At 41.2% G+C, this 11,731-nt stretch overlaps 1 protein-coding gene across 7 annotated transcripts in view; it reads left to right on the top strand.

Moving 5' to 3' along the window:
- The window catches only part of ppfibp2b (PPFIA binding protein 2b), a 69,258-nt gene that overhangs the window by 39,637 nt on the left and 17,890 nt on the right, over positions 1-11,731 (top strand). For 6 of the 7 annotated variants that reach the window (XM_087175386.1, XM_087175382.1, XM_023411402.2 and 3 more), the window contains 3 exons: positions 2,671-2,820; positions 9,448-9,675; positions 10,628-10,720. In XM_087175386.1, the coding sequence (XP_087031512.1) occupies positions 2,671-2,820; positions 9,448-9,675; positions 10,628-10,720 (471 nt within the window). The remainder of the gene's footprint in view (positions 1-2,670; positions 2,821-9,447; positions 9,676-10,627; positions 10,721-11,731) is intronic. The other variant, XM_023411409.2, reaches the window with a different exon arrangement.

The raw sequence follows: 11,731 nt of genomic DNA, 5'->3' as shown, positions 1-11,731 counted from the left end.
AGCCATGTAACATTATGTGTCAGTGTCGCAGGGCTGCTACTTTCTGTGGGAACCACGACTAATCTAATAAGAAATAGTCCTGAGTCAGCACACACACACACACACACACACACACACTCACAAAGCTTCAGTCAAGGGTCATTATCTTTTTTTGACAAAATTAATCAACTCTTCTTTCCTTCTTCTTAGTGGAGCAAAAAGAGCCAGATATTTCATCTAAGTGAAAACAAAGAAATTAATTAATTTAATTTAATTTTGGACTTAATTGACCAGAAACTTTATAAGGAAAATTAAATAAATCCATGTTGTGTCAACAGCTTGTCGCCCCCAAGTGGTCAGAAACTCAAATAATACTTCTTTAATTTGATGGATTGAAATAATTGGAGACTGGACACAGTCTGAAAGTGAAAGGACATAATATTTTTGAATGTGGTCAGAGATAATGTAACGTGTATATGTTTTCTAATTATTGGGGTAAAATGAGCTCGGCTACTTGTATGGTCGCCTTCAATTTTTTCATGGAAATCAATGATTTAAGTAATAATGATATAAGTACAAAGACAACAGTCACCTGGATGTCAGCGTATGACACTTACATGGAGATCAAACTGTTGATGATTTTCTGAGACAAAATGTGAATATTTAGTTTTGAAATCACATTCTTTGGGTGCTAATATCTGATCTCTGCTGTCTAACTCCGTCATATTTAAACCGTTGATTTTTGGAGGTAAGTGCCAGCTCTTGTAAGGGATCTATAAATGCTGTAGAGTGGATAATTTGTCACGTGCTGTTCTTCATAATTAAGGGAAAGCAAATGGTAGGCAGCTGAACTGTGGCCACAGAGTCCTGATAAATTACCTCTAAAGACTGCAGCTTACCCCGCTGTAAGTGACACCGGTGTTGCAAACTGATAGTCAGCTGCCATAACTAAGCTGATTTTTTTGTGCATGTGTGCGTGTGTGTGTGCGTGCATGCATGCTTGTGTGTGCGTGTGGCTCCTGAGCTAGAATGATTATGGGGTATTAGCTGTCTGTCTGTGGCTGTGGTGTTGACACAATGCATTTACCATGTGATCTTTCCATTTGGAGGGTATGGTGTCCCACTGTGGTCAAAGAGAGTCGTCCCTAATGTGTTTAATACGGCATCCACACCAAACGTGTCACCACTCCACTCAGGGAGATGATAATTCTTTATAGATAGATCTTATAGATAATTCTTCAGAGATAGATCATCATAGATAATTCTGTATAGATAGATCTTCATAGATAATTCTTTAGAGATAATTCTATATAGATAATTCTTAATCGAGCTTATATGGCTGTAGTGTGAGGGTTTCCAGAGGGCAGTGTTGTGCAGGAGCGATGGGGACCATTCGGCTGTCAGACTGACATGAGCGGGTGGTGCTTGCCTGGAGGACTTGTATATATACTTGGACAGATATATAGTCCGCGCTCAGACTTCCAAGACCCACATGGCATCCGGCCACCAGAACTCTCTGTCCTCTTGTAAAAGAAAAACGAGCCCATAGGTCGTCTGTGCGAGCAGCTCATTATGACTTATAGTTACGTCTCATTGTTAGGCGTAACAACAGTAATTATGATATCAGGGGATGTAGCATAAAGAGCGACGATGTCCGCAGTGGGAGGAGGTGGAAGGATGGGTCCACCAAAACACAGGAGACTTCTGGCATGTTTATTATTGTAACCATGACAACGAAGGTCCGGTATGCCCGCCGCTGTAGGGGCGCTATCTGAGAAGACGCTCCCATGGGTCGTACCAGAGGATATGATGCAGGACTTATTGGCTAAACATGATCATGTTAGTACTGTCACTGTCAGCATGTTAGCATACTGATGCTAGCATTTAGCCCAAAGCACTGCTGTGCTCAAGCCTCACAGAGCATTTAGCAAAAATTCTTGTTCAGTGTTGTGTTACATTGAGTTTGACCTACTTGCATTGTCATTGTTAGAATACAACAGAAAAGTCAATATGTGTGTATTAATGAATGAGTGATGTACTTGAACCCTTCATTTCATTTTCTTTACATCATTTAGCAGTAAAATCTAAATTTGCTGTGTTCAAAACAGGAATAAACATAATTAAGTTTATGTTTTTTCACATCTGCCTCTGAAATAATTTTATTTTAACAAGGATGGAGCAAGAAGTTGGATGTCAAAGTGCTTAAACAACAATCGAGGGCGACTCGAGTTTGATTTTAGCAAAGAGGAAGTGGGATTGGGAGAAATTTAGACCAGGAAACGAAAGCAACAGACACGCTGAGAGTTTAGCAATGAGATATGTGTTTTGTGTGACTTGTTCATGTTGAGTGGCCTGCATATCCTCTCTCTCTCTCTCTCTCTCTCTCTCTCTCTTTTTAGACACACTTTCTTTTTCTCTCTCCCATGCCAAAGAAGCACAGAGATATATTAATAGAGTCCTTAGCTCGCCTGTGTGTGTGAGTGTATATATTTAGCTTTTCGGGGTCTGGGCCCCCAGCCTGGCCTGTTCAGTCAGTGTGGGAAGAACATTGTACCGAGTGGAGTCGCATGCTGACCTCTCACTGCGCTGATCTCCGATTCGTGTGTGTGTGTTTAACGTTTTCTATAGGTGTGGATTGCAAGTGTTTCCCATGCATCTAACTCACAGTGTGTACATGTGTGTTCTCCTCAGGAGCTGATAAGCAGGACCTCTCTAGAAACTCAGAAGCTGGATCTGATGGACGAGGTGTCCTACCTCAAACTGAAGCTGGTTAGCATGGAGGAGACGCACACCAACACACACCCACAGGATCCTACGGACACAAAGCAGAACAAGGCTGAGGTATGGAACGGCAACAAACCTTTGTGTGTTTCTGTGTGTTTCTCTGAGCTAATGCTGCTCAACTCAACAAACTCAGAGCTGCAACTTCTGCATCTTTGATCCAGAGGTTAACAACTTAAATGATGCCCGTATTTAATGTGCTATAACCATAGATCCCTGCAGAATTTGCCTGAATATATGCATATTTATATATACCATTGATGTAGAGTTGAATAAAAATAGGTTAAAGCCGCACAAACTCAATACAACCAACTATACATTCTGTTTCAAAACTTTGTTACACATCAGTTTGATGCTGCATAGGGTTTGGCAGTAACTGTATCAAACATGAAATGACAGACATTTGTCTATATGATATTTTTTATGGTGAGATGTTTAACATAGCTCTCCCTTTAATATCTCTGTTTGTAGTGCGCCATTGTTGGCAATGTTGCAGATCAATAAACAGTGATTTATTGGATTTACAAGCTTTTCATATCAATTTGATCAAGTACTAGGTATTCAATGAAGTAGATTAGCCAAAAACAAGACATTCCTCTCTGGCTATTTTATCTATAAACTGTTTCTCAGTGAAATTTCCAGAATGATATCATGATATATCACTATGTTGATAAAAGAAATAAGGAGATTTTTAGCCACGTTAGAGACATAGCGTTAGGAATGGTGATATGATTGGTCCACCACTTTGGTCCTTGGAGGGAAATGTCTCAACTATTGAATGGATTGGCATTTAATGTGGTTCCAGACATTCATGTACCCTTGGTATAACTTTTTATCTGTTGTCTTCAGATCACAAATTTTACTTTGCCCAGTGGTTTATGATGAAATACCTGCAAAACGAATTCGCCAGCTGTACTTTGTATTTGGTGCTAATTAGCAAATGTTAGCATGCTAACGCACTAAACTAAGACGTTGAACATGGAGAACACTATGTCTGGTAAATATCAGTTTGTTAGCGTTGTCATTGTGAGCATGTTAGCATGCTGGTGTTAGCATCTAGTTCAAAGCACCAATGTGAGTAAGTGCAGCCTCGTCTTCTTTTTAGGATCTTCAGCAACTGAGTTGTTTGAAGGCACCTGTCATTTTACCAGCGCTAGGTCAACATCATTCGAGACTTAGCCAACACAACTCAAGACCACAGGTCACACTGTTACTTATTGGCATAAAGCAGAGTGAAAAACTAAAGTACAGCCTCACAGAGCTGCTGAAGTAGCATGACTCATGGCTTTTAGTCCTGTTTTCATATCTCCCTCCCTTAATGCTGTTATGTAACCATATGATCTGTGATATGATCATGTCTTAAATAATAACATGATAAACTGAGCTTGGTGTGTTTATCCTCTTGTGCATCTGTCTAGCTGTCACGAAAATAAGAGTCAAACATTCAACCATGCTTTAGTCTTTGTTCTTGTCTCTACTGAGCCCCCACGTGGCGCCTTAGATCAATGAACCCCCCCCCCCCAAAATATACAGCTTTAAAAGATGATGCAGATGTTTTTCCGTTGTTGTTGGAATAAAAAGAGAAGCCATACACCATTCCAGACATTATTCTCTTGTCTGTGAACTAGAAGAAAACATTCAACCGGGGTTATGTAGGGACACATGTGGCTGCTCTTGTTACTCTTAGAAATGCAGTATAAGGATGTCTGTCAGTTGTTTGTCTGTTTTCAATGTTTTCATTGTCTGACTGCTGTGGTCACAGTACCACCAAAATAGATTGTTTCACATAAACACTAAACTGTCCCTGTTAGGCTTTTTGGGAAAAGAACTTTCTTGGCTTACAAGTGCGTTTCTTATCTGTAAGATCTCTTTTTGGTTGGAATTTGTGTTGCTCGTTTATTTGCAAGTTCCACCATCTTCTGCTTAATCCACTCCAGCTGCTGGAGATGCTCAGCTACCAGAGGCAAATACTCTGAGAAGTCACAGTTTAGTGACTTCTGTATGACTTTATATACTGAAATGAATGGAACAAACTTGTTTGTGTGATATCACCTGTTGGCTGATGGCAGATGATCCGAGCACTAAAGAGGACTGTTATTGGTGGAATGTGTTTGATGTGGACTGTCAGACCGACAGATCAGTTATGAACTTCAGGGTTGTCAGCTGGTCGTAGAGGGGACCATGCATGGACCATGAGGGAAAGTTCATACTAAACAATCCTACCGTCGATACATTCTGAGTACTTTTTCACTAAATAACTGTCCTATTATTATTACTATGAATAATCATCCACACCAACATGGACATTAGTTGTTGACTAGGGATGCACAATATGAAACATCTTCCTCATGTATATGATTTGTAGGCTGGGGCGTCTCTGTAGCACCACAGCACTCATGGTGCAAACAATGCACAACAGTGTTATGACAAAATTGCAGCTCCTGCGATTTAGATGTCACACTTGGCCATATTTTGAACCAACCAATTCAACCACCCAACTCACTGAAGACCTGACTGCTTTGCCCCATCCACTAAAGAGGGAAAAACAGCATTAACGTCTTACTCAGTTCACTGTTTTAAGAAATTCAAAACTTCTGGTTCTTTGGGCCACCAATAATAAAAACAGTTTTCACTAGAAACTCTAATGTTGACAAAACCAATTCTCCAACTTCCAAAACGTCAATCGGAAGTTGCTACAGTTGTTGTCTTTCATTATTGGGCTTTCCTACAGCAAAAAGTCATACAATAACATCCACAGTCTAATCCATCCAGCCAGATCTGTCGCCCAGACAATGAGCAGACAAACTTGCCCCCATCCAACCTTACTGGCAGAGGTAATAATGAAATGTGTCTGGATGAGGTACAAGCTTCCGTGTGGAGGTTTTAAAACAAGCCAGGACACATCGAACATGTCTCCAAACAACACCCCCCCGCTGACAGCCTGCCACACAGACAGCTGACAACGAACCATAAAGTGAACACAAAAAAAAAATCCATTTAAAAAGTTATCCTCTTTTACTTTGAAGGCCTTCAAAACCTATTTTCTCTTTAGAGCTGCTTGCTATGAGCAGTGAGTTTCTAAATGAACACAGTATTTTCTGCCGAAGTTTGAACAGTTTTGATAATTTTGCATGAAAGATTTCTGCATTTTTGTTTTCAAACTTGTTTCGCACCCAAGTGTAGTTGAGCAGTCTTTGCTTGTTGTCACTAGTTTCTTTGTGGAGACTTCGTTGTGACACCCAGCTGCTCCCCACTGGCACCGCAAGATACTAAAGCTGCTCTTGTGGTTTGCCCGTGTGTGTGTGTGTGTGTGTGTGTTTGTGTGTGTGTGTGTGTTTGTGTGTGTGTGCTATCTATCACAAGGCATCCAGCACCCAGGGCTGTGCTTTCATTGAATAAACACGATACAGCATTTTTGACACGCAGATGCCCATTTTCTGCACATGTGGATGGAGTGCGATAAGCATCAGAGGAAGTCGACAGACAGGGAGAGACGGTGAGGAGAGGGCTTGGCAGGAGAGAGGGCACAGGGCAGAGAGAAAAGGAACAGAGGGAACAAGATGAGAGACAGTGACGGACAGACTGAAAGATAAAAAATGACAGAACCTAGGCTGCTGTGCAGATATTGTTTTCTGTCCTGCAAGGCGCAAGACACAAAGTGAACATGCAGGACATTCACACCACAAAACACTGCAGGACGTAACTGTCAGCAGTGTCTGCCTGTGCAAAACTTAAGTGTGATACGACTCTTCTGTTAACATTTTTGCCTCCTGTGCGAAGCTCATAATTTTTCCAGTAACTCAATCACAGTAAGTCACATTTTTTAAAAAATGAGTTAATGAGTAAGATTATATAATTTATCAATTTCAGCAACATCTTTGGTGCAAGTAAGAACTCATTACTTTGGTGCTTTGGCACTGGCTGTCATTTCTACCCAAGCTTTTACATTTTACTCAGCAAAGTAATCTCATGGGCTACAAACAAACAAGGGGTCAGACAATCAAAGAAGTTATAAAAAGACAGTTTAGTCAAATTATCTAAACCGTTTTATTTAAACTAGAGTCAGTGCACCTGAAATGTTCCAGTGAGAAACGGCACCTAGTAGCAGTGATAATGCTAAATGAGGCTATACACAGAGTTAGCTCCACAGATAGAGACAATATGACCATCAAGTGAGAGCACAGGTTAAACTTAGCACAACGTTAGCATAAAAAAACATTATCATGCTGCACAAGTTAGAGCATTCTGGTTATTATGTTCATAACAGTAGCGTGTTAGCATGCAAAATACACCAGACACTGGATATAGACCTGTGCTACATTAAAGCTAAGACTGAACAGTTTTCCTACTTAAGCCAATCAACTTATTACTTTTGCACTTCATGCAGTTTTAGGCACAAAAACAACTTTTCTCCTCATAAGCTCTGTGTCATTTTGGGTCATTTCTACCTCATGCCTGCGAGCGCATCTCACTGATGATGCTGCACAGACACCCATCAAACCGCACTGCTCAGCACATGTTGGCTGTCATTACAAATTTAGATTTTTGAACCAAGGAGGAAGATTTAGCCACTTCCCCCTTTGGTTATGTGTTTCAGTGTTGGAAATATGAATAAAAATGACAACATAAATTTAGACGGCTTAGTGTGGGTGTAGCTAACAAGCTAACAAACCTTACCAGCTAGCTAGCATTTGCTCACAATGCTGGAGTACTATAGACACCTTAACTTATTTCCAGAAGGGTATAAATCAGTGATGAAATCTGAATGTTGAAATAACTTTAAAGCAGAAAATGCCAATGTCAATCCATATAATAGTTGTTTAGATATTTCAGTCTGGACCAAAGTGGTGGACCGAGGTCCTATTCTACCTAATCACAGACAGCGGCAATCATTAAGTATATTTAGAGTCACATGTCAGACACACGGGGACTTCAGCACTGGTTTGTTCAGAGAAGAAAGAGCTGCTCTCATTAATTTCCTCAGATTTGATTTTCAGGCTCAGGATCAGGGATCACAAGGCTGCTTGTCTGAGCTGGAGGCTCAACCACCTAAATCTCCGTATCAGATGAGCCACTGTGGGGTCTAACAGAGCCGTTTTAACACTGACAGGTTGACGCTTAGTTGGTGTAGTAATGAGATACTGTGTCTGTGTGTCTAATAGACACGCATACACACCCAAACGCAACATATCCGACGCACAACGGTGGTGTTTGGCTTTGGTGACGTTACGATGGAAACTGACACTGGTCTACATTTTTGTCAGCAAAGGTCGTGTGTGTGCATGATGCCTGTGTGTGTGTGTGTGTGTGTGTGTGTGGTTAGTAACAGCTGCAAGGCTCTGGTGGGCCTGAGGAATGTCTGGCATCCATTCTGAGCATTCCTGAGGGCCAAACACTTTCACCTCAACACACAAACTCACTGCTGTGTGATGAGCACCTCCAATTGGGGGCAGCTGTGGCTCAGGAGGTAGAGCAGGTCCACTTATCACACGGTGGGCAGTTCAATCCCCGGCTCTTCCTGTCCACGTATCGGAAGTGTCTCTGCGCAAGACACTGAACCCCAGGTCGCTCCTGGTGGACGGAGCAGCAACTTCGTCGGCGTCTCGGTGTGTGAATGAGTGAATGAGAGGAACATTGTGAAACACTTTGTCTGTTGAAGTGGAAAAGTGCTGTGTAAGTGCAGCTTCTTTACCGTTTCAATTGCCGAAACACATTTTCAGGAACAAGATTTTGAATTTGATGACCCTGCATTTTTTTGTCTTTGTGCCTGGCTGTGAAAAACAGAAAAAAAAAAGATGTCACAAGCCCAAGAGTTGTGACATTCCCTCACTTTGTTTAAAAACCAAGAAAAGTTTTGAGGGTTGTTTAGCCGAATGTCTCTTGTTGTTTCTGTTTGTCTGTCTGCAGTATCTCTGTCTTGTCCTCTCTTCCTGTTTTGCTCTGTGGGCTTTTATATTCTGGATCATGTCCCTGTTTCTACTGGGACCAGGCTTGGCTGGAGTTTCAAATATCTCATAATAAGCATGGTCCTCACTCAGGGTTGGGCTATTACATCGATGTTTGAGACCCTGTAATGGTCCACCGAAAGAAGGATATTGATTAAAACAACACAACAATACATCTGTTTGCCATTTTGGAGGAGTCTGCGGCGGCCCGGTCGTAGCCAGCTGCAGACAGTCCAACAGAAAAGAATACGACAGTTGTTTTAAACGGTATATTTCTTGTGCATACCGACAGAAATTACTAGGAATGTTAAAATCAAGTTTGTTTTGGCTCCATTCCAATCTGAGTCCTTTAATGTTGGACATCTGCCATTATTTTTTTCACAACTGCATCTTTTCACATCTGCCCTGAGGCTGCTTACTTTGGTAGAAAGTATGTGTTGATATTTAGGGAAGTTACTTTTGGGTTGCTCAATGGTGTGTTATGGCTTGTGTGTCGTTTGTGCTGTTGTTTTTTTTCTCCATTTCATCAAGAACTTTTTTTAGGATCAGAGTTTTCAGCAATCAAGATATGGAAACAGGCCCAGATACTGACTGAGATTAACAAATAAGTTAATGTCTCATTCTCCTCTCCTCTCCTCTCCTCTCCTCTGACTTTTCATTTATTCCTGTTTTCTTCTCCTCATCTCACATTTCACCTCCTCCATTACCTTTCATTCGCCCTCCATCGCTCCATCCCTCCCAGTGTGTGGTAAATCTCATCAGTGAGCTCCAGGAGCAGATGTGCAGGTTTCAGGCAGAGATCAGCACTCGCATCCAGGAGAAACGGGCCCTGGAGGAGAGGGAGGCCCAGCAGGGGGAGCCCACAGGCAGCCAAGCCCAGGGCCACCGCCCTCAGCTCGAGTTAGCCGGCTCAGGCCTTAGCCTGTCTGGCTCTGACGCCTGGATGCACAATGGAGGACAGACTGTACACGTAGGGAGACTTGATGGATGAACTCATCTTCCCTTCCTTCCCCATCATTTCTTCTCTTCTTCTCTCCTCCCTTTTTAACCAGACCACACACCACCCGGTATTTGGAAATTTCCACAGAATCAAACTAACATCCTCTCGTGAAGTGTCTGCAGAGTGTCTGTGTGTTCTTCGTAGGATGCTGGGGTCACGCTGTACTCCGGTTCTTGCAGATATGGAGACTATTGATTGCTTTTCCAAATGTTTCCATACATTTGAGGAGTTATTGAGGTTGTTGAAGCTGAAATGCGACAATATCGATTAAGTAGAATTAACCTTCGAAAGCTACATGTAGCTCAGGCTGCTGTGAAATGTTTGCAGGTGGATGAAACTTGCATCTTTTTCTGCTTGACTCCTCAAATATTTGAAGCATTTGGAAAACGTGTGTTTCAGCCCTGATCTGGACATTGTCCTTACAAATCCTTTCAACTTGGGTTTTGGATCAGGTATAATGTTTTTATTTGATTTGCTGTAGTCTGCTTGCATGACAGTGGTTCCTCCCTCTACTAACAAAAGTTTACCTCTGTCCGTTTCCTCCTGCACTGACCAGGTGGATGGGTCATGTAACGGTTTGTACAACAGTACGTGCGACTGTACAGGGTTTGCTTGGACAGTGGTAACTTTGTGGCTGCCAGATGTGCAGCCTGGATGGCTTTCAGTTCTGCTCTGGGTTCATCCTTTTCCTGGCTGCTGATAACTGCACGCTGTGGTGTCTGTTTCAGGAGGATCAAGTTTCCTTTATTAATCACCGGACTGTTCAGCCCTGGAGACCTTTAACTGCACTGAATGTGAACCTGATGTTTGAATACCCTCCCGTCCAAATTTTTGAATGTTTACAGTTGAGTAATAGACAAATTTGGCTTTGAAAAAAAAGATTTATGCAGTAAAAAGGTGCTGTGTTTTGGTTTTTCCACAGGATTTGTTACAAGAAGTGAAGCAGCTGAAAAGCAAAGTGGAGGAGTTGGAAGGAGAGAAGAGCCAATATGAAAGAAAACTAAGAGCAACCAAGGTACATGTAACACATGATCCAAACATCTGTATCTCTGCCAGTGACTGGATATAAAAGTGACAGTAATGATAATGTGCAATAATAGGCGGAGATGAAAAAAGGAAATAAACATGGCTGCAGGGTTTATGTGATCCCATTATATCAAAACTTTACCAGAGTTTACAAATGGATGTACAGTCATTACTACAACATATATATAGTAGATCTGAGAAGAACAGGATGATGTAGTAACTGTACACGTTTAAAATAAATCTGATAATATGTTGGACAATAATAACTTTTTATAATTAAAGTTTTTATCATTTCAAACACGGTACAGAACGGCTCATGAAGGACAAGATGCAAGAAAATTAATAAGTAGATAAATAAATCAAATCAGACAGTGGCAAATAAGAAAAGACACAAGTGTTCGTGGATACAGGGAAATCGAATTGTAGGTAATCCAAATTATTGGTGTGAAAATAAATGCACCTGTTCATTTGGTTGAGTTTAGTATTGTTACACTAAAGTTTCTAATAGTTAGAGGAACCATAAAATCTGTAAACAATTATTTTTTAAGCACATAAAATTAAGGGATAATCTTGATATCGAGATCGTTTCTGCACCGTTTCCAGTGTTTATGCTAAGCTAAACTAAGCTAAGCTAAGCTAAACAGCTTCATATTTACCGCACAGAGGTGAAAGTAGTGCAGCTCTTCTTATCAGACTTTTCAGACTTTAAATAACAGGGTTACACTCAGATTTCTGCAGCGACCTCATTTCTAAAGTGTCATGTACACTACAAACCCGCTTTCTGTATCCAGGATAGTGGATTAGAGAAACCTGATTTTCTAAGACAGACTCCTCCTGGAAAAAGCTAAATTCTTGAACATACTGTACGTGTAACTTGGTTTTCTAACATATTTACATAAACGCATGTGCATGAGAAACACTGTTGAATGTGTCATTGTGAATGCAGAGCAGCTGTGCAAAAGCAGAGATCAGACCATGTAGCGAAACAACCTCATATTCA

The sequence above is a fragment of the Seriola lalandi genome, unplaced genomic scaffold, assembly GCF_002814215.2.
Source record: "Seriola lalandi dorsalis isolate HSWRI2012SDOR001 ecotype SW California unplaced genomic scaffold, Sedor1 jcf7180002054465, whole genome shotgun sequence".
Lineage (NCBI taxonomy): Eukaryota > Metazoa > Chordata > Actinopteri > Carangiformes > Carangidae > Seriola > Seriola lalandi.
Note: the sequence above shows the minus strand (reverse complement) of the source record. Positions and strands in the feature narration are given on the sequence as shown.